The sequence below is a fragment of the Stegodyphus dumicola genome, chromosome 10 (genome assembly GCF_044657685.1).
Source record: "Stegodyphus dumicola isolate Sdum_Otavi_A_Nest chromosome 10, ASM4465768v1".
Classification (NCBI taxonomy): Eukaryota; Metazoa; Arthropoda; class Arachnida; order Araneae; family Eresidae; genus Stegodyphus; species Stegodyphus dumicola.
Genome location: NC_140777.1, coordinates 159,753,003 through 159,777,682, shown reverse-complemented (window position 1 = coordinate 159,777,682; position 24,680 = coordinate 159,753,003). Strand labels below are relative to the sequence as shown.

General features: G+C 33.4%; 1 protein-coding gene across 1 annotated transcript in view; it reads left to right on the top strand.

Moving 5' to 3' along the window:
• dre4 (SPT16 homolog, facilitates chromatin remodeling subunit dre4) overlaps positions 1-24,680 on the top strand; it is a 122,529-nt gene that overhangs the window by 16,428 nt on the left and 81,421 nt on the right. Inside the window, exons 3-6 of the mRNA XM_085825766.1 lie at positions 2,146-2,310; positions 7,309-7,368; positions 23,970-24,062; positions 24,493-24,639. Of these exons, the coding sequence (XP_085681892.1) occupies positions 2,146-2,310; positions 7,309-7,368; positions 23,970-24,062; positions 24,493-24,639 (465 nt within the window). The remainder of the gene's footprint in view (positions 1-2,145; positions 2,311-7,308; positions 7,369-23,969; positions 24,063-24,492; positions 24,640-24,680) is intronic.

Genomic DNA, 24,680 nt, shown 5'->3' with positions numbered 1-24,680 from the left:
AGTTTTAGCATATGATTTGAAAACTTTTTAATACACCTGTATCTGATTTGAATTTTTTGCTAAAACATTTCAAATCCATTCATCTGAACCTTGTGTCGAACCACACAGAGATGAGAAAATTGTGTGCGCAGTTCCCTACAAGTCACTCTTTTCAATCTGTTACGATGTGTGAGACGACATAGTCTGACATCACAGACGCAATAATTTGTTCCGTTTGACAGTACAAGAGCCATAACTTCACGACCAGTGTAGTGTCGAGAGAGTTAGCATTCTGCACTGTTGTCAAAGCCTCTTTATTTCAGGAAGGCTGATGAATCAATTATCTTGTTTTTCCTGTGATATCGTTTCAGATATGAAGAATCAGAGGATGTAAAATGTAATTGAAAAATAAGGAGGCATGACTAATTCAGTCTGCAGGTTGTTTCCAGTGGAACAACGTGTCAGAATGCTCTTGAACTCGGAACGGAGCAGAATCTTCTCATAACAAGGACGATAACTTTACGCACAACAATTGTTCTATCTTTTCCATGTTATCAGATATTGTAATAGAGCTTCTCATAAATTTTTAATAAATATGTTTTGCAATAAAAATGCAGTAATATCCAACCTCAACAAATATACTAATTTCTTACATGGAGCCAGTTGTCACAACCTCAAGTTCCTATATAAGGCAAATTTTCCACTCAATATTGCAGAATGGGCATTTTTGAAAAAATTAGTCTTATTCTGTAAAGTGGATTGGATAGTAAATTACGAGTAAATGAATTTTGTAGAAAGGTTAGAAGAGAACTGTTTAGGGCACAAAAAATATCAATGCCTGGTGATGAAGTCATCAAAGTGTGCTCATTAAAAAAGAAAGAAACGAACTTTATATCTTGTACTTGTACTTTGTGATAGTGGACACCTTCTTTTCTCTCTAAAGCATTTGTAAAAGTGGAAATTACTCCCCTCCCCTCGTGTGGAATCTATTGTAGTCTACCAGGTCGGCAATTATTCACTAATTTTTTATTTAGCAAACATTCACGTAACTACTTGCATTTGTCCTCATTATTACATTGAAAACTGGCTCTTCCATTTTCAAAAAGGCATTAATTTTAGCAACTTGCCAACATTTTAGAAATTTTAAGATTGGTTTGTAAAGAAAAATTTTAATTTAGTTGTAGTGTGCTTAACTATCATAAAATGTGATTAGTGATTTTTGCGACTTCTTACACAGGCTTGAAGATGAACACAACAAAGGAAGAGTGTAAAAGACCCTTTTATTGAATACAAAATATTTAACAGAGGTCACGGACTTACGTGCTTACGCAAATCGCTGATCACTTGCAATGAGAACATAAAAGATAATGTAACACTAGTGTAAAGATAAAGAGTAGTATGAGGTTACACTATTCAGGTTATCTCTGAAACCTACACCACCAGGCTGCCAGCTGTATGGCAAGAATGTGTAACCACTATTAAGGTTAACAGCTGATAGAAACTAATAAGCATGCACTCCCAATAGGCACAATCATGCTCAGTCTAACCTCTTCTCTCCAACAGTTTAATTAGTCTTGTTCACCCTTCTTCATTTATATCCTGGTGAAAGGAAATAAGAGAATTCAGGGAAGGCACACTAAATAAAATAACTATTACTAATAAATATTAGTAAAACATAAGCTGAATCCCACATAGTGATTTGCAAATTTTTTAGCGATTTTTCAACAAATATAGTACTTTTATAATAATTTCAGTAGAATAAGATAATATATTATATATATATATATATTTAAATTACGTTAAAATAAGATAGTTTTTCTTCTCTCTGTAATGGCTGTGTTATTTTAGCAGTATTTGAATATTTTGATTCTAAAATTTAAATGAGATATGAAATCTTAAACAGCCAGTTCTAAAAATAAAAAGAAAAGTAGTATTTTAATTATTTCAAAATTAATTCCATTTGTTTAATTTTCCATTTTTTATGGTGTAAGTTTCCTCCTATGTCATTGTTTTGAAATATTCAAATATGTGTTAACTTTCATGGTAAAATTAATTTTTTCAAAAAGATTTCTTACTTTTCAACTCTTTTAAAGTTGGCAGATATGACATTGCATTTTGAAATTTTTTAAATATTTCTTTAGTGAAATTTAAAATCTTTTATTTCAGACATGGCTATTTGCCTATGAATTGACAGATACAATAATGGTTCTCTGTGAGAACTGCATATACTTCTTAGCAAGTAAAAAGAAGGTAGAATTTTTAAAGCAGTTTGAATCTGGGAAAGAAAATGAAAATGAGGTTCCTCCATTAACTTTACTTGGCAGAGACAAAGTAAGCTTTTTATTATGTTTTCAGTAATTATATCTAAATGTTGTAATATGCTAAAACATGTTATTTTTGATATTTTCCTGTTAGCTCAGTGCCAGTTGTAATAGCCTGTGTATAAAATCATGTCATAAATAGCTCTGCAGTATTTCGTGTGGGTTACCGAATTTCTAGAATTCTCCATTGATTTTTTAAGCAAAAACATATTTCTGTGTACATTCTACTGATGTACACAGTGATATATTTGCATTTAAGGAAACATCAAACAATTGTGCAAATTTGGCATTATGCACATTAAACGTTATGTGTAATACATTATTGTTATAACAGGTTCATTTTTTTCCGTATGAAATGTATGTTGTTTTGTATTAGCTGAGAAATGCTTGGCGCCAGAGCGGAATCTTGGCTAATAGCGCATGTGCCTCCGGAATTGGCACTGAAATGTATTCTGTGAGAAACTTTTTTTTTGTGGTACATTGGAAGTTGCGATTTATATGTTACTCTTTAAGGTGAAACCTAGTGCCAGAGAGTCGTTATGGAAAATAAATGTATTGAAACTGTAATGTGTGTGGTGGTATTTTATTATGATATATAGCTATCGACGGGAAATAGAATAAGTCAATACAAGTTTTGTGGTCCTTCGAGCCGGAGCAGCTAATGAAGTTTATGAGACTGTGATATTACTTTCGGTTTTGTGAAATGAAGAATTACATAGGATACTTCCAGATTGAAGTTCTGTAGAAACAAAAGGATAAGTACCCTCTCCTTTTTGAAGCTCTTTATTTGTTTATTGACTTTTGCTAATTAAAATGTCACTAAAGGAGATATTAGTGAAAAAACGTTCATTGAAAACACAGTTTTCAAAGCTAAAACAAAAAATTGCGGACGAAAATGTCCAAGGAAGTGTCTTGGAAGTACTAAAGAATAAATTTAAAGTGTTTGAGACAGAAATAAATTCTAATTTCGATTCTTTGTTCGGGTTATGTACGGAAGAAAGTATTGATGCTTATGTTAAAGAGAAAGAAGAGATTGACGATATTCTCTTAGATGTAGAAGTCGAATTAAATCGTAAATTAGCTAAACTTTCCAAAGAAATTAAATCGGAGCTTTCGGTTTGCACGAATACTGAGAACAATGTTAAATTACCCAAAATTAATTTGCCAACATTTTCGGGTAACTTACATGAGTGGCTTTCATTTAAAGATATCTTTTTAGCCAGTGTTGATTCAAATCCTAATTTAACAGATGCAGTCAAATTACAGTACTTAAAAACTGCGCTAAGAGGAGATGCTTATCGTATTGTGCAGTCAATATCCATAGTTGACTCTAATTATAAATTAGCCTTTTCATTATTAGAAGAAAGGTTCTCTAATCACCGTGAACAAGTGTATGCTCATCTGAGACGATTTATGAATATGCATCCTATACAAAATGAGTCTGCGTCAGCAATATTAAACTTAATTGACATTACAAATGAATGCATGAGATGATTAGAAGTTTTAAATCAGAGTGTTAACGGTTTTTCTTCCAATGTATTTGCATACATTTTAAGGCAAAAATTAGATCCTAACACTACAATATGGTGGGAAAGAAAATTAGAAAAACAGAATTTGCCTAATTTAACAGATCTTATAGAATTTCTTAAAGATCATGCAAGAACTCTCAACGCTTCAAATAGTGTGACTAACACAAAAAAAGTTACACATAGTTACCGCTGTAGTTTCTAATGCAAATGAAAAACGTATGCAAAATTCGTGTAGGTTATGTAATTTGAGCAATCACAAGCTTTTTAATTGTCCTAAATTTCAGAAATTAAGTGTAAAAGAAAGGGTAGAATTTGTGAAAAAACTTGAAAGAAAAAAAATTGTGAACTCGAAAAAAAATTGTGAAATTTATGTTTTTGTTGTTTTAATTTGCACAGTGTGAGAAATTGCCGTTCTAATTACTTGTGCAAGAAGTGTAAGGAAAAACATAGCTTTCTCTTGTGTTATCAAAACGAAAATAATTCCGTTGACACTACAGAAGAAAGAGCAGACACTTCAGATCAGGAGTTGGGTGATCAAAACAGCAATGCGTTAAATGTATATGCACCTGCATTTCAAGCTAAAACTCAAAACGAAACCTTTACAGCAGCTATGGGTACTAACAGTGGGAAAAACGTGATTTTATCTACTGCCTTTGTATTCATTGAGACTAATGATGGAACTTTAATTAAGGTGAAAGCATTATGTGGTAGTGGAAGTGTTTCTTGCTTTTATACCACTGGAGGTATAGAGTGGAAATTTATTCCTCCAAAGTCGCCAAATTTCGGCGGAATTTGGGAGGCCGGGGTTAAATAATTTAAGAGTCATTTGAAGAGAGTTATTGATAATCAGTGTTTAACTTTAGAAGAATTTTTAACTGTTTCAACTGAAATTGAAGGAGTATTGAACTCAAGACCTCTTACTCCAATTTCAGCTGATTACAATAATTTTGAAACTTTGACCCCAGGTCACATTTTGGTTGGTAGACCTATCACAACTCTAGCTGAGCCAGATTTATCCAACATAAATGAGAACAGACTTTCTAAATGGCAAAGAATCACTAAGTATACACAAAAAATTTGGAAATTATGAAAAGGTTATCTTAATAATTTACAAGAACGTCACAAGTGGAAATTTTTAAAGGATGACGTTCAGTTGCAAACTCTTGTATTAATAAAAGATGAAAATTTGCCTTCTACCAAATGGTTAGTGGGGAAAATATCTGAGGTTTTTTCATGGTAGGGATAACAAAATAAGAGTAGTAACTGTAAGATTGCCTAATCAGCATTTGCTGAAACGAAATGTTCGAGATATATGTATACTTCCTGTAGAATGATGGTTTATTTCTATTATAAACTGGTATTTGTTGTAATAATTTAAATGTATATTTTTCAATATTGTGATTTGTTATTGTGAAGTAATTTATTGTAGTGCCTTTATATTTACATTTATTTAAACCATAGTACCTACCACAAATAGACCAACCTCACATCTCCTTGATATAATCCTCTCAATTCCAGCCAAATACAGGCAGAAAAGAATTGGGCTTAACACAAAACCCTGGGGGGGACGCCTTGGCTAATTTAAAGGCATTTGACATAGTGGAATTAAGCTTTACTTTTATCAGTCTATTTCTTAAGAAATCTGCGATCCAGATCCCCTGATGCCAAAATCTTTGTAGTGTTTAGCTATTTGTTTATGTTTCCAGACACGGTCAAACGCCTTTGACAAGTCTAGAAAAGCAGCCACAGTATGATTGGTAGGTTGCTTGTTTTGGGCATCTCTAATGGCTGAGATAGACCAATTGATCAGTGGTGCTATGACCTCTTCTGAAACCGTATTGTTCTTTAGGTAGGAGGTCGTGGGTGTCCAGGAGAAAGAGCAACCGCTCCATGATCATTTTTTCCATGACTTTACATGCAATGCTGGTTAGGGCAATGGGTCTAAAGTTCCCAGGAGATCCATCGATTTGGCCAGGTGTCAACAGGTATAATTTGGGCTCTTTTCCACTCTTTAGATGTCCTAGACTTCAAGATTGATTTACTATATTCTGAAATTTCTTTTTTGCATGAGTGCCAAGATGCCCAATCATCTGGCCATGGATACCATCAGGTAGAGGAATTTTGGTCTAGTCAAGATCCTCAAGTCCCATCTCCAATTCATGTATGGAGAAGGATTTAAAGAAAAGGGGATTGCCCGAGACAGCACTACGACATCCATGTGCAAGATCTCGAGACCTTTTTCTCATTTTTTTATCAGCTTCTGTAAAAGTCATCTTACTAATCTCCTGGTAATGTGCCTCGAGGAGATCAGCCACAGCGTTTTCATCTATAGGGTATCTGTAAGTCGTGAGACCCGAGAACCAATGGTAATTATTTGCAAAGTGTAGAAAATGACACTGGCAACAAATCTGACAGCACTGAATGATTTAAGGCATAGGGACTAGCAGTGGTCTCCACAATAAGAGTGAATGAAATTCAAGGGAAGTAGAAATGAAGATATCTTTTTAGATGTTGTAATATTAATATTACTTTTTATTCTTATTCCAGCACAGATTTTTTTAAAATTAATAATATTGTAATAGTTATCGGTAGTTTATCCATAAATACTTTAATTTGTTATGCTGTTACTGTAAACCTGGCATTTAGAAATTTAAAATTATTCGCATAATATTCTCCTCTCAATTTTTGTACAACAGAATCAATGAAATGGACAGATATGCAACTAAATACTTTTAATAACAGCAACAAAATATAAAGTGTTTTGAAAGAAATCAGAAATTTTGTAAGGGGCAAAAACAAAGATTTGCATGGCCAGTATTTACATCTCTATCCGGTGTAAAGTATTCAACAAAATAATAGTTAAATATAAAACACATAAATTCGCATGCAATTAAACATGTGCACTTTAGGGGTATGCATAAGTTGCCTATTGTCCAATGTATACTGAAAAATATGCCAGAAACAGCAGTTTTGCTGTATATATAATCCAGGGGTGCAGATAATCAGGAATTGCCAGATTTTCTTTTCATAATGAGAGTATTCTTTTGTGTACTTCATACCTTTGAATTTCATAATTATTTTTAAACATGCAAGCATTTTAAGATCAAGAGGCATTGGTAGATGATTCCTGTTGGCATATTTTGATGACTCCTGTTGGCATATTTTGCATGTACAGACCTATATTTGGTCTTAAATTATATTAAAATTAAATTAATTACGTCATTAATTGTAAGAAAACAACAGAGTAATTTCTCACATTAATGTTAAAATTTATTTAAGCTTAAGTGTGTAAAATAAACAAAAGTACTGTTTCACAAGCTGCTTTTAATGTACGTTTTTCCTTTGATTTATGTTATTTGGAACCATAATTGGTTTGTTCATTGCTGAAATATTTACAATATATTGTGTATAGATAGATATGCATGTGCAGTATGAAAAGCTTTTGGAATTTTATGCTTACTTCCGAATATTTTTTGCAGGCTGATAAAGATAAAACAAATTTTGAGAAGCTTATTAGTGCAATTAAAAGTAGCAAGAAGGTAAGTTTTCCATAATTGTTTAGACTCTTCTGTTATCAAGATCAGATTCAGAAATGTATATATGTACATGCACATAAAATACATATATACATATGTGAAGTATGCTCCTTCAAAATTTCTCCGTATTTTAAATAAATACATTTAATTACATTATCTTACATAGTACAGTTACATAGCAAATACGTGTTACACAGCTCTTCACACTACATTCTTAAAACCCACGCCAACTCTCACTCTCAAATCGAAACTTTTCTCACACAGTTGAGGGGTGTTTCAACGCCCTCTATGGAAGATCTCAACATATACTCCCACGGATGACCGTTCAGGACATGAAACTACCTCTTACATGAAATTATTACTTAACATTACTCTTAGTAATTCTATTTAATTTAGAAATTAAATGTTTAGTAAACATATAATTTCTAGATTAAATAGTTCTTGCTTATAAATGAGTAATACTAAGCCTAAACAACATATAAATGTAAACAATGAATTACACAAATTAATATAATAAATGTGTACAATAACATTAAAACTTAAGAATTCAAATGAATATCAAGTTAAAGTTCAAAATTTTTCACGATACTTAACTGTCTATTGGTAACACACACAGTTTGTGAATGGGTCTCTTGAATTCACCATCAGCAGTTTTTACTTTTGCAACACGAACTCTGTAATAATTACTTGGGTAAATTTCAGTGATACGTCCCAGTTTTCATTTTAAGGAAGGTGTGTGATCTTCCTTAATGATTACTAAGTCATTTACTTTAATATTTGCTGAAGCATGATGCCATTTTGTGCGAACTTGCAGTTGAGTCAAATAGTCCTTAGACCATTTCCTCCAGAAGGACTGCGACATTTGCTGAACTAGTTTCTAACGATTGCAAAGTGTTAGAGTCTCGTTGCACACATTTGGTTCTGGAGTAGCCTTTAATGATGTACCTATTAAAAAATGACCCGGTGTAATCACGGGAAAATTATCTGGATCACATGAAATCGCTACTAATGGTCTTGAGTTCAGACATGCCTCGATTTCTGCTAGATAAGTAGCAAGCTCTTCTCATATGATATTTCATAGCCTTTACCGCATCTTCCCACAGTCCACCAAAGTGCGGCACAGAAGGCGAACTGAAATTCCACTTAATTTCTTCCCCTATTAAGCATCTAGCTACCTTTTGGTCAGAACGATATGATTTCAATTGTCTGTTACCACGTATAAAATTAGTGCTGCAATCACTATACATTTCCTCTGGCCTTCCACGTCTAGCAATGAATCGTTTTAGAGCTGCTATGAAGGAATCTGTCATCATTTCTCCACTTCTTCTAAATGCACTGCCTTAATACTAAAACATACGAAAACACAAATGTAGATCTTCACTGTCCGAACACAGTGCCCTTTCCTCCGTTTAACTTGGAAAGGACCCGAAAAATCCACACCACTTTTCGAAAAAGCTCTTGCGGGATTCACCCTGGATGCTGGAAGATCACCCAGCTCACTTCTGTGTCGACAGCATTTACGAATGATCTTGCAAATGGCTGCTCATGCATTAATAATCCAGTATCGCTGCTTGATTTCTGAATGGAGCATTTGTGCTCCTTCTTGAAGATATTTATAGTGATAATATTGTATTATCAGTTCTGTAATATAGTGTTATTTAGGCAAGATGACTGGATATTTTACATTCTGTGCGATGCTAGCATTTCTTAGTCATCCTCCCACTCATAGAATACCCTCATTGTCTAAGAATGGATTCAACATATTGAGTTTACTGCGAGGACTCATTAGTTTTCTCTTTTTCAAATGATCGATTTCTTCACTAAATTCTTGCATTTGCACAGACTTAATTACCCAAGAATGTGCTAGAGCTAGCTCTCCAGTCTGGAGAAAATTTAATTTTGTCCTTGTTGTTGATTGACCGTTTCACATTGGCAATAAATCTGAAGAACCAAGCTATAACTCGTAAAAATTTTGTCCAAGAAGAATATTTATGAAGCAGTTCATCAATCACAAAATTCTTAATCACAGAAGTATGCACAACACATCCCTTTCTCTCAGTTTCTACTACTTCCAGTGGGATATCCTTCAATGGATGCTTAGGGGAAAAATTATCTTTTCCTTTTAGCCAATATGGACCACACCACCAACGATCACCTTCCAACAAACATTGAACAGGCACACCCCTACTAACTAAATTATCAAGATTTTCCCTTCCACTGCAATGATTCCAAGACCTGGGATCTGATTTTTTCTGCACTTCAACCACTCTATTACTGACAAACTGTTTCCATTGTTTCGCAGAACCCTTTATCCAAAGCAAGGCAATTAAGGAATCAGTCCAATACACAAATTTATCAATAAGATCCTTAAAAACCTCTCCCAGATACTTTCCTATTTTAGCTTCTATGACTGCTGCCATTAGTTCCAATCTTGGCAAGGTTAATTTCTTCGAAGGAGCTACTTTGCTTTTTGACATGACAAACAACACTGAAATGTCACTCTTATCATTTAAGTAACGACAATACGCTACAGCACCATAAGCTATAGGAGACGCATTGCAAAATGCTTGTATTTCCATTTTTGAATTTAAGTTATCACAACACACAAATTCCTCAGAACTGAAATATCCTTCAGATGTTTAACCTCAGAACATCAACTAGTCCACTTGATTTTAAGGTCATCTGGCAATTTCTCATCCCAACCAATACCATGTTCCCAAATTTCCTGAAGCAAACACTTAATCCTAACTACAAATGGAGCTGCAAAACCAATTGGATCAAAAATCATTGCTGCAACATGCAACACATAACGCTTTATGCTCTTCAAACTTTTTAAACTCTTCATTAATCTTGCCTATATCTATAGAAAATTTATCATTTACTGGGTTCCAGTTAAAGCCTAAAACCTTCAACTGACAATTAGAAGTTACAAGTATCATCGCTAAGTCCATTCTGCATCCACAATGACCTCAGTTTCTCAGAATTAGTTTTAATTTTTGTAAAATCATACTTGCATCCCTTAAAATCGACACAGCTTCAGAAGACAGCTTAAATGCCTCTTCAACACTATTTCCCCCAAAATATAAATCATCTACATACAGTGAAGAGTTCAACATTTCAACACATTCAGGTTTATTATTCCTGTACTGCTTTAAGTGCTTTTTTATTGTTGCACTTAAAATAAATGGCAATGACTTACAACCAAATGGCATACGTGTCATGTGCATTATTTTGTAGTCTTCATTTGTATTTTCTGATAACCACAAGAATTTTAAAGATTTCCTGTCCTCTTCTGAAATTCCAATCATCAAAAATGCTTTCTCTATATCAGCACAAAATGCAATTTTGAATTTCCTAAAATTAAACATAACATCCAGTACAACTACAATTGAAAACCACGTGAACTTTAGTAGTATCTTTATCGGTTCTCACAACTGCTATGTGGCATGAAATATTCCTTCGCATCCCTAGAAATTTCTTCAATTATTCTTTTACTCTGTTGATCTTTAATTATGTCCTTGTATTCATTTGCCAACCATTCATTATTTTCTAAATTGTTTTTTAAGTGCTAAAGTCTTTTTTTTAGCAAGACAAAAGTTATTTTTAAATCCGTTGGCTTTGTTCCCCATAACAAACAAGTTTCATATCTTTCATCTACAAACCTCAGATTATCTTCAAATTGTTTTATCAAATTCTCATCTGCAGTTGATAACTTATAAGAATCTGTAATTCCAAACGATTCTAAATTCCATAGCATCTGCATATCGATGGCAACGCAAAAACTTGTTGATATTATGTTTCCCCAAAGTTTATCCTCAGAATTATTTTGTATGCCCTGGAGTGTAATGCCAAAAGTAATTTGTACAGTTTAGCGTTTTGGTTAATTTTTCTACGTTCGACTCTTTAATGACGTCCCAAAAATAATCTACTCCCATTAAAATGTGAATACTTTCATCTGAATCAATGCATGCCTCAGCTAAATTTAAACCCTTTTGCTTAAAAATATTTTGAATATTTATATTATGAAATGCAATGGGTGCGGCAGTAATCATTTCAGTAACTAATGCTTCTATCTCAATATATTTCTTAGGATCGTTCCTATTCCTCAATGTTAACTTTACTACACTGTAAGTTTTATGTATGGCTTTCGTAGACTCAAAAGCATAAACTGACAATCTTTCCTTTTGAATGGTTTTAAGTCTAAGAGCATCTGCCGAAGATTTTGTTATCCAAGATCTTTCACTGCCGTTATCCATTAACACCCGACATGGTTTAAAGTTTCCTTTCGAACAAGCCAAGACAGTACAAGTTTGTAGTAAAGCACTGCCATTTGACCCCTGCTGAGAGAAGCTGCACTGAGTCACCGCATTTGAATTCTCTTACCCCTCTTCGACTTCAGCTGATTTATTACTTTTTTCGCAAAGCAAGGAGTGGTGAGCTAAGCTGTTGCAGATCTTGCATGGGTCGTGGAATTTTGAGAAACAGCGAAAACATCGATTATCTCTTTTTAATCTATTTTTCCTTTTCGTGACACTTTCAAATTCGCAAAATTCATATTTTTTTGCTATTACAAAATATGCAGTTTCTTTTAACATTTGTAGTATAACTAGCAGTTGATATATTCCTATTAGTATTAAGCTTTTTATTTTCAAATTTCCTAGAATTACTTTTATATTCATTACCCAAATCATGATAATTTTCAGTTTTGCTACTAAATATATATGTCCTTCCCTAGACCGTATCTTTTTGTGTAGACAGGTAAATAAATCCTTAAAATTCCAATCACTATCTGGATACGTTCTATTGAATTCTAAAACAAGTAACTCATTCAAATGTGTCTGTATAAGAGTATTCTTATTACCAAATCTACCTTTTAATATATCCAAAGCAGAATTATAATTTTCTTCTGTTAACGCAAAAACCACTTATACAATTAGATGCCGTACCCCCTAAATATGACCTTAAATAATTAAATTTATCTATCTTTGTAAGATTACTGTTATTAAGAATAGCGCTTTCAAACTGGTTATAAAATTCTAACCAAAAAGCAGGATCACCATAATATTTACTGATTATCAATTTAGGAAGTGTAACTGTTTTGGTTTCTCTAAAGATTTGGTTTTCTAGTGTACCTTGAGCAGTTGCGGGAATAGAAAAGGATACATTACTAATATTCATTTCATTTTTCATTAATCTATCAATTACATTAGTTCTCTTTTGTTTTCAGAGGATAATTTTTTCTGAATATTCCTCTGACACAGTAATTTCCTCTTCTATATCATCACAATTAAAAAGATTTTTCACTTCATTGTTTAATCGTTTTAAATTAGTTTCCTTTTCTGTTATTTGGGCTCGAAATTCCTTTAAAGTATCTACCTTATTTGTAACATCTATCTCGCTAGAATCTTCCTTAATAAAAGCTTCAACTTTGTTAATTAACTTAACGTATACCTAACCGCGCTACGCTCCTTTCTCAACTTAGGTAATTCCAACATTTTACAACAATTCAAATTTCAAACAAAACATCAAAACAAGGCCCACCAAAACAAAGCTTACCTTCACTTCCTGCAAAATTCCTCAAATTCCCAAACAAAGCTTGCAACTAAACCACTAGAATCCACAGCTCCCAAGACCGACTTTACCTCACTGTGGCTTGAGGGGTGCTACAATGCCTTCTATGGGAGATCTCAACAACATGTATACATTCTGCCAAAAGGTAAAAGGGACAGTTCTGTATCTCCCATTCTACAGGGCCAGTTGATGAAATTTAACCTGCTTGTTTTGTGTCTTGAAAGTGCGGCTTAGGTTATATATTAGATTTATATCTAGCATTGTTCTAACACAGGTTTTTTGACACAAAATTTGACTGAAATGACATATCAATTGTTTTCCATATTTTGATTCTAATACCAAAATTATATTTGGTAATTTTTACAAACCTTTGCAAGAATTGTATGAATAGTTTTTAAAGAATTAGGTCTCAAAATTTTAGCTCTTCGATGTAAATTATATTTCTAAGAAACTAGCTATCATAAATTTTAAAATTAGTTAATATAATTCCATACTGCTTATGATAATATTTCAGTTTCTTGAATTACTCATATTTTTGTATGTTATTACACTATTCTATACCAAAATATTTAATATTATCTACAATAACACTCCAAAATACTATTTATCATTCTATAAATGTAACTTTTAAATTATTATTAATTTAACTAATTTTTCAAAATAATTTCGTTCACTTAAAGATTCTTATCAACAATTAGAACTTTTTAACTTAAATTCAAAAGTATAATTATATACCTTAATATCCTTCCCTATAAATAGTTTAAAAATTCCTTATTTAATTTGCCCACACATATTTATGAAAAATTAATGAACAAGAATTTCACATTTTTGCAAAACAGCACAATCAAATTGCAGAACTTTTAATTTAGCAAAATTGAAATGAAAAGTGTACAATCTCAACGTTAAATAATTTTGTCTTGTTTATAAGTGAAATTCACACAAAGATAACAATTTTTAAGCTGCTGATTGATGAAGTACTGTTAGAAAAAGTGGAAGCGCAAATAATTTTCTATGGCACATACTTGCAAGCAGAAACTCAAATTGACAACCTCGAACACACTGTGCTGAAGCTTCTAAGGGATAATTCACTGGTGATTTAACACATTGATAGCGGCATGGCTATTCATTCTTCTTTTCGTGTGGCAGCCCCTTGAATTGGTGGTCTGTTTCATGGTCTGTCCGTTTTGTGAACCCTCTAGTAAACAGGGTTCGTACAATCCTTAAGAGATTTTTTGGAAACGATTTTTGGTCCTTAAAAGTCCTTAATTTTAATCATCTGTTTTTACGACTGTCATTTTGAGTGTGAATTAGCATTTTGAAGGAATATTTTTGACGGTTCACTGCCGTATATATGGTTATCTTTTGAATGTGTTCATGAGTTATAATTTGTTTTTATTTCTAATATAAATGATGGGATACTCGAGTTTCTAAGCGAGAAGTAAAGCCTAAGCATTTCGAAATTCATTTTTTCTAACAAAGAGCTCTTAAACAACTTTTCGCTTTTGGGGATGTGAATTCTTTTATTGAACGGTTCTAAATTTGGCGATTTAAAAATTAGTTTCTATAGAAACTTTTTAATTCCGAGATCTGAGAATTTTTCAAATGATTTTTTTAAACATCATAACATTGATAAATTTCATTAAAATAATGGTAATATATTGAAATTATATTTAAAAATAACATTAAAATAAAACATTTTTATTTTTCGCTGTGATATTATAAAGTTTCATTTTGGCAACTTATTATACAATATTTTGAATCTGAAAAATAAACAAGGTACAGGGGTTGGACAAAAATATGGAAACACCTTTAAAAAAACATGTTTCTTTGCTTAATATGGTGTAGAAAACCCGTTGGCATCCAAAACAGCTTGCAGTCTTCTCGAAATGGATAAATACAGTTCCTGTATGTTTGCCAAGGGAATATTATACCATTCTTCCTGCAAAACGGTGGCAAGTTCAGATAACGATGTTGGCGGTGGATAACGAGAACGCACTTTCCGTTCCAATGTAGACCACAAAGGTTCGATAATATTCAGGTCTGGTGACTGTGGTGGCCAGGGGAGATGGGACAACTCATCCTCGTGCTCAGAAAACCAGTCCTGGACAATGTGAGCTGTGTGAACAAGGGCTTTGTCGTCTTGGAAGACACCATCACCATCAGGGAACAAAGTTTGTACCATGGGATGAACTTGATCGGCCAAAATGTTCACATAAGTCTTGGCAGTCATGTGCCCTGACACAGTTATCATGGGGCTAGCAGAGAACCATGATATGGCTGCCCAAACCATAACAGAACCCCCGCCATGTTTCACTCTTGGCAACAAGCAGTCTGTATTATAGGCTTGAGATGGCGTTCTCCAGACGTAAACTCGGCCAGAAGTGGGAAACAATATATAATAAATAATGTGAAAGAAGACTCGTCAGAACATATTACTCGCTTCCACTGCTCTATAGTCCAGGCTTTATGACTTAAACACCACCTTTTCCTGTTACGGGCATTAACATCATTGATGAGTGGCTTCTCAATTGCAGCACGGCCAGCAATTCTCTGTTTATGAAGCTCCTTCTAATTGTTTTGGTACTCACAGGGTTCGGTAACACTTCATTCATTTCAGCAGTAACTTTTGCAGCTGTGGTCTTCTTATTTTTCGTCACAATTGCCCTTAATGATCGTCTGTCACGATCACTCAGGACACACTTTCATCCGCGCTGTGATTTAGCAGATGATGCTTTTCAAATATGCGGAATAAATCTTCGATACAGTACCTCTTGAAATACTAAACACCTCGGCTATCTTGCTTACGGAAGCACCTACCATACGTGCTCCAACAATTTGCCCACGTTCGAAGTCTGTTAACTCTGACATAATGTAGTGACAACCTCACATGACAGTACTCCGACAACAACTGAACTGTTTAGCACATTTACGAAGTTGTATAGGTGGCGTCAGTAATCAAACACGCCAGCGCCACATACATATTTCATTAAAATCAATCTTTCTTTTCAAACATGCATTTCACAAGGTGTTTCCATATTTTTGTCCATCCACTGTATAATGCTATAAAGCGCAATTTACGAAACAGCTCTTAACGAAAACAAAATTACCTATGTAATTAATTAAAAATGTCTTGTTTTTAATTTTTTCATAGTAAGAGTTTTTCCATGTAATCGTCTCAGAATATTAAAAATTCTCAGAACGTGCATCAGTTTTCTCTATATAATTAATTTCATACTTTTTCCCACCTTTTTTTTTTCCAAAATATTTCTGGCTTTTTGCTGTTACAGAAATGGTAGAGATAATTTTTCTCTAGAATTTTAGACATTGCAGCTTGGAAAGTTTAGAAGGATTTGAAGGCAAAATTTATAGACCCACGATTTTAGAAGATTCGAGAAATATTTGACAAAATGAAAAATGTCTGCATAATATCAACATGTAATGGATGTGTTTTACAGAAAGTTTGCAATGAATTTCTTACTTTTTGGAGAACATCTGGAAGAACAATGAAAACATTATATTTGAATGCTTTACTTCCGATACTAGAATCTTAACATGTTTATCTTCTCTTTATTTCTTTACTTTTCATTAGACGCAAGCATGGAAAATGTCAAAAATCCTTCTGATCTTATCGCATGGCCAGGCATTATAGAAAAGGATTTTTTTATTAATAAAGAAATTGAAAACTTACAATTTAAAAGATTAATCTAATATTTCTTAATGCATCATACATATAGCTGGCACTGGCATTTTCCCACCTGATGCAATCTCTGTGGATCCTAAATCCTGCTGCCTAGTGCCTTTTTAAATTCTAAAAGTTTTGCCATTTCTAGATTTTGTTCAGTGTGTCACTATATTCTAGAAATTCTGCCACATCAACTCTGTAACCGGCCTTTACTATATATATTTCATATTGCTTCTGAATGTTCATATTACTAAAAAAATAAAATTAGCTGCTTTTCTATATATTCTAAATGCATTTAGTCTTTTTTAAATTAACTTAAACCCTTAGTTAAATCCAAAAATTCTAAAATGAAAAGGAAGCGTGTTGAAGAAAGAAACTGAATATATAAAGAAAATTATTCTTCAAAGATATCTGCAGTTATTATTATGTAGATTACACATTTGTTTATAATTTCCCATTTCTATATCCTCATATGATAGAGTTATTGAGCCAGATTAAATTAAATTGTATAATCTTTGACCACTAGTCCACATTATTAGTTTGAATTTGACTGTTCTTGTTTAATTACTTCACCGTGACCTGTAATTGATTTTGTTAGCATCAGAACATGCCTTTATATTCTAAGTTCTTTTTAAGTAAGAGGCTTATTTAAACCTTTGATATTATAGTTAATTTCAGACATAGCGATAATATGATTGATGTCTGTTGGGAGTTTTGGACTATTTAAATTATTAAACCCTCTTAGGTACATTATGGTGGAGAGGTTGACAAGTTAGGAGATAAAGCACACAGAAACTAGCGAGAGCATTAGTTTTCGTATGGAGACAAATCTGTAATTGTTAGAAAAGATGCTTAAAGAGAAGGAAATCGATATAAACTAGCCAAAATGTCTGGGAAGGCTTCAAATTAAAATGACAGATAAATATTTTGTTGAATGTTTTGTAACAACAAATGTTTTGTAGCTTTTAATGTGTAATTATCGTAATATCATTTAAGAATCAGTATCATGCATTACATGTATTTCCACGGTCAAGAAAGCAGATTTTGGGACCTTGTCTCAAGGGCTGTTTGAGCCACTGAATATATATATATATATATATATATATATTAAGTAGTCATGTAAATCCTTAATGACTAAGGTTATCAAACTACCTAATTTAATTATTTATAACTAACTGCTTACCCTTAAAAATTATCTCTACATATTAAAGCGAGTGATTGCCTTTCATTAATATTCACTGTGATCACAAGATAAAATATAAAAATGTAAAAATTCAAGTAAAACTTATTCGATGCATCTACTGAGACTTTAAATAATACAAAACAACTTATCACCTCTGGTGCTTTAATGCCTTATTTGAACCTTAAAATATATTAACTGGGTTACAACCTCTCGAACTCCACACGAAGCTACGACACTAACTGCATCAAAATGATCTTGACTAACTTTCAACACTTGCCAACCGTGCCTACATCAGACCTTCCAGGTTTGTTCAAATCGCTCTCTGGACAAGCAGCAGCAGTGGCATAATTGTCTTTTGTTATGAATCATGCTGATTATGATCTGACTTCTCATTTTAATGTATGCCATTTGACATAAAATCTACCTGGTTTTTTTCTAAACCTCTAGACTGAGCAAGTATGTGACAAAATGAGGCATAAAAAAAAATTTAACATAAAGCTAACTAAAGTAAAATGTAAATGTCACTTATCATCTTTCAAATATGACCAACTATTATAAGTGTAAAATATTTAATGTTACTTTATAAATTGCATAATATTTATTTATTCTCAAACTTATTGACAATCATGTTAATTCATGTTTAGTAATAATGCGTACTTCTTAGGGATCTATTTTATTTTTAGGATGGTATTGCAAAAGTGAAATTCAGGCATAGATAATATTTTTAATTGAATTTATTCAGTTCCCATTTGCTTATAGGTCCTTTTTTCATTAATGGTCCTTAAAGGTCCTTAAAAGTATTTAATTTCTGTGTGCAGAAATGTGTATGAACCCTGGTAAAGTAATAATAACAAAAAAGAGGAAACGTTTTTAAAATTTGTACGAAGGGTTCGCGAGAAAAATGAGAAAGCGATGCGAAGAATGCTATAAACGCTTAAAAGGTACTCGGTACGCCACAAATAGAGCAAAGAAAGTAACACCATATTGCGATGATTGTAACGGTAAGCCGGCACTGTGTTTAGACTACTTTAAAAAATTAATAATTATATTTAATTTATAAATTACATTTTAGTTATTTGGTTGTATTGAATTTGGTTGTATTTGTATTGAATGCTTCATTATAATGTTGAAATGTTAATGTATACTGTTGAATAATTATAATAAAATGAAATTTTGTGCTTTGTATTTTTTATATACAAGCATGACCCATCGGTGAGTCATGCCGGGCGGCGGAACAATGAAACATGACCCATTGGTGGGTCATGCCGCTCCACGGAACAGACAAGTATGACCCACCAGTGGGTCAGGCTGGTATCAGCATGTTAAATTCCCCCCCCATAAATGTTGTATAGATGGCCAAAGCAAATTCAATATTCCTTTTTACTAGACATTCAAACTTCTGGATTTATTGGGAGATTACTTTCATTCTGTAAACGTTACGCATCATTTTTTTGAAGCACTTGAAAACACCACAGCAGGTTATTTTTTAAACACTCAAAAAAACAAATTTGATGATTTACATTGCCTTTGAATTTATCACAAAATGATGATTTGAAGAGCTGAAAAAATTTCCATTGAGGTCTCAGGCTAGTCTGACTAAAAAAATAATGTAATGATAGCAAGGAAACAAAATTATGTCTTATATTTCTACTCTAATGCTTTTCCTCACAAAAAGGCTGCTCTCTCTGCCTTTTTCTTTTTGAAAGGGGGGAATATGCAAGATAAAAAATATAAAAGAAAACTTTTAAATTTAATTGTCTATAACCTCTTATTTTTTATTTAATTTGGGGACTTCTTCTCCCTGTCTTAAAATAGCGCTATAAGTCTAAACTGCGTCATTCAAATTAATCACGAGATATAACGAAACTCATAATGCAGATATCTCATGCTCAAGCAAAAATAATTGTAAATCTAATTACTACTGCCACTCTCTTTTCTTTTTGCTTGTGCTTTCCTGGCCAGACATACTGTTATGATTGCTTCTATCGCCATAGTATCAAAATTGCAAATGTTCTAGAAATAAGCACAATTGGAGTGCCAAGTGAATTGTAACCACAAATGTGAATATAAGTAAATATGGAATTTAATCCGGCTTGACTGCTTTTTCTTCAAACTGGATTAATGCTCTAAGCATTAAGTCTACGCTAAACAACATGGCCAGTCTGACTAAAAAAATCAAGCTTCTACATCTCAGTGTTCTTACATCAGTGCATCCAAAATTGTGCTACTATTACATATATATGTATATATACAGTACTATTACATATATATATGTATATATACAGTACAACGTCCATTATCCGAAATGATCTAAAATGAGAACCTCAAAGCCACAAACTTTTTTTTGTATGCTTTATGTGTACACATTTGATTTTTCCTTCCATAGTAAAACATGTAGAGATTTTCACTTAAAAATTCCGATTCTTATTTTCACTTTCGCACTAAATAAATGGAAAAGCAATCATTTAAGCATAAATTTATGAGATTAATAATTTGGTTCGGTGGCTGAGTATCTGCTTGGCATACATACTAAACATTCACATATTTTACATTTCTGATGCGACCTGGAGAGTTATTATTTATTACATTTCGCTTTCATCACCGCATGTTTATCAATACATGACAGCTTCAGTAATAACTCATGCAGCAATGTCTAAACTTTTTTTATATTAGGAATAACAAGAGTATGGCAACCTTTTATGTTAACATCGCGCTTGGTGATGATTATAGATTTTTAAATGCTTTAAGAAATGTTGACGAGGAAAAATTAAACAAAAATTTCTCTTCAAATGCTAAAAATAGATTTTATTAATGAAACTCATAGGATGAAAGATTACATTTAATGCTATTTGAATTAAGAATAACCGATATGTTATTCACCATAAACCCAGAAGCGGCTGCAGAATATGTTGGCACCGGACAACAGAATTTGGGGAAGCACTGAGCGGCAAAATTAAGAAATGAGACGTTTTTTATGATTTAAGGAAAGCACTGAGATCCAAAGTTTAGGCACGGTGAAAATTTAGAACTTAGGAAGACGCTGTGTAGCAGAATTTAGGACCTGTAGAGACCACCAAACGGTATGTAGCATCGGCCCTAGATAAAGCCTCAAGTATTTGTGGGAGTTAAGGCTCTTTGACCGATAGGATGCAGGGGGCTGGAGCAGCTTTTTAGCAATTTTTTCAGTTTCTACATACTTGTAGGAGCTTACTCCACTCACTTTGATGGAAAACGGAAAGCCATTCATGTAACTCTCCTACAATTATCATTGAGACAGAGCTTGTTCAGGAGGGCTATTGTACTATCTGATTCGACTTCAGCAATACAGGCCATCTCCTCTTTCCAAGAGTGTAAAAACATATGCGTTCAATACTGTCAGGAAGTCGTAAAAGAACTTTCCCACAAGGTAGCTTTTCAATGGGTACCTTCACACTGCGGTATTTATGGGAATGAGATCTGATATGCTTGCGAAAAGGGGGGCTACGGTTCTCCAAAAGCCAAAAACAAGTGCAAGCCTCCATTCTATTATGCTTCTGACATCGCTAACATATCAAAAGACTTTTAAAGATTTTGCCACTCGGGCTTGTGAGGGCAAGCCTTGGAGCATTCTCTCAACAAACTCAGCTTTTGTTTTTGATCACGCGCAAACAGTTGCGGTTACATCTTTTAGACTATTGACGGCGCATTACTGTTTACAGAACCGTTTATTTCGCATTGAACTAGCTGATTCGCTGTTGTGTGTTTTATGTAATAGTGGACGGTAGTGATGAGTCGGTACTACCGAGCCGAGTATTTTGTAACGGGTACTTAGTTGTAATCGGTACATCCAAGTACACGTTACCTCAGTACCGAAATCGTTACTTTTCGGTATTCGTTACTTCTGTACCGAAACGGGTACTTTTCTGTATTCGTTACTTCTATACCGAAACGGGCACTTTTCGTTATTCATTACTTCTGTACCGAAACGAGTACTTTTCGGTATTCGTTACTTCTGTACCGAAACGGGTACTTTTCGGTATTTGTTACTTCTGTACTGAAACGGATGCTTTTTGGTATTTGCTACTTTGTAACAAAAATATGCGTCTCTTTTCTGTATTTAGGTATTCGTTACTTGAGGATCGATGAGGGTTCAGCTCACTTCGGTTTTGCTACGAGGTTGTATTTGCGAAATGGTGATATGCGCTCCTTGTGTCCATGAATTGCCTGCTCCTCAGACACTTCCGTAGTTGACATGTTTTCTGACATTCAAAATCTTTCGCCGTACAGATAAAATCAAACACGTGGTTCCTTGAGTGCGCAAAATCGTTAGCTGCGTATTTCGGTACTCCAAATCGTTACTAGGGTACTCCGGTACAGCGAACCGCTACTCCGGTATTTCGTTACTTCGGTACTCCAAATCGTTACTTGGGTATTCGGTACTTTTCAAAGTAACGGGTATTTTGTACCGGGTACTTGTCTGTACCGGGTACAAGAAAGTACCAAAGTTGCTCATCACTAGTGGACGGCCAATGACAGCGGAACATTTGGACGAGTTTGAAGCATTGACAGATTTCTCATGTAGATTTCAGCACTTTTGGCAAGCAAGGAGTTTAATGGCCTAACGGCCAATCTAACTGGCATTTGACAAATAAATATGTGGGAGTTCAGGACTCTGATTAGTTTTAAGCATGTAAGTAAACGTAGGTATAGTAAATAACTAAACTAATACAATTCAGGCTTCATTCAGTATGCAATAGGAGCAAACAAAATTTAGCGAAACAACTTGGCTTTCATCGCCAATCATGTGATACACAGCCAATAATATATAGCGGAACGCTATTAAGCTAGGCTAAAGTTATCTTTACTAATTCTAAATCATTTCAGTTAATGTAGCAGACTGCGCCACTCCCTAATCTTCTAATTTGATTCAGCTTATTATTTTTTGCAGGGTGTTATTATTAGGGCAATTTTATAAAAACTAAGGTTCAACTTTCGATTATGTCGGAAAGCGTTTTCAATTCTGGAGCTGGCAAAGGATCTACAGTCCGTCTCAAAATTATGCGAGGAGTATGGCATTGGAAAGTCAACTGTTTATGACATAAAAGAAAAAGGAACTCTGAATTTTTTGTGGAAGCAACTTAAACAACTTACATTGAAAAAAATGTTTAATAAAGTAAACAAATAAATATCAAGCTTTTTTTGTACATTTTGATACCCTTTAGATCATAATTGTTCTTTATTTCATAAATTACGATTTCATATGTTTAATTGTATAATTTCTGCATGCCATCTTACCAGATTTAAATTAATGATCTAATATCCGGAAAAATCCCAAATCCAGAATCGCCAAAGTCCCAACGGGTCCGGATTTCGGACTTTGTACTGTATTTAGTATTTTACACTAAGAACACAGAATGATTGATAAAAACCATATAAAGTAAGTCGAAAATTACCCATATTCACATCTGAATTTATTTTACACAAGTTGCTTATGCAAACTTGGAAATATTACAACATTTCCGAAATCGAAACAATAGGAGCTTTGAACAGCGTACCTTCAAATATCAAATTCAGAGTGTCATGTTCTAATCACATTTTGTTTCAGCAACGCGAGACTGTATGTCAAAAGGGACAATTCTCAGAAGACTCACATTTCCAGGAAACCCACGTAATTAGGTTACCATTTTCACTTACTACAAAGACTTGAACGCCAAACAGTAAATGATTATCGCTCGGATTGGGATCATTTTATCTTTCAGAAGCAAAACCCGGGACAGAGCTTCAGCTGAGACATTTTCGGTGAGGTTTGAAAAAATCCCACGGTAGCTGCAATGTCGTTTTCGTAGCTAGGCGGGACTTCGCTTCCAGTGGGGCTCTTTTTTCTAGGAATCCTCCCATTTAAACCAATGCTACCAGCATCTCGTTTTTCAGAAAAGTCCCGTTTAGCAGGGACTGTCGATGGAAGTGATAACCCTTTCCGTAAACTCTGACGCCTGTCTTTTCCTTTTTTTGAGCCTCATCACCACCTTTTCTCCTTTGTCTTCATCTGATGCGCACCTTTCAAGAAATGTAGTGTGCTGATTGCTACACATATATGCAATAGAAAGTTTATAATACATTTTTTTTTCATTGGAAAAGATTTAATAGTATTAATAAAACTTCTGTGACTTGAATATTTCTTAATTTTAGGGCTCTACTATTGGAGAATTTGCTAAGGATAAATTTCCAGGAGAATTTTTAGATGCCTGGCGTGCTGCTTTGTCTAAAGAAAATTTTGATACTGTAAGTTATTTATATTTTACACCTGTCCTATATTGTTAAGTATTTCTTATCTGTCATTTGTAAATGATTTTTTAAAGTAAAGATGAAGAAAAGGCTAAAATTGCTGAATTCATGATATATTTTTAATTCATTTTATAGCAAAGCAACATGGTGTTTTTCATTGTTTTTAGGGTGCTTAATTAATTATATCAATTATAACAGCAAGTATTGGTGTTTGTTTATTATGCTATCATTAATTATTTTATTTTTTTTTACATTTTGTATCTAACTACAATTTTTTTAAGATGGTTAAATCATAAAAAATATAATCTGATATAAGGGAAAGCTTACATAGTGCCCTGACTTACAAGTCACAAGTTAAACAGTTTTATGAATATGATACTAGCTTTAATAGGTTTATAAATATTTAAAAATAATGCTTCTGTTTTAGGTTGACGTTAGTGCTACTATTGCCTATCTTATGGCTCCAAAAGAAGATTCTGAAATAGCTATTTTAAAGAAAGCATGCCAAGTTACTGTTGATGTATACTCAAAGTATTTGAAGGATCAAATAATGGAAATCATCGATGCTGATAAGGTAATTAAAAGTTGTATATGTATACTCACTTTCCAATCTGT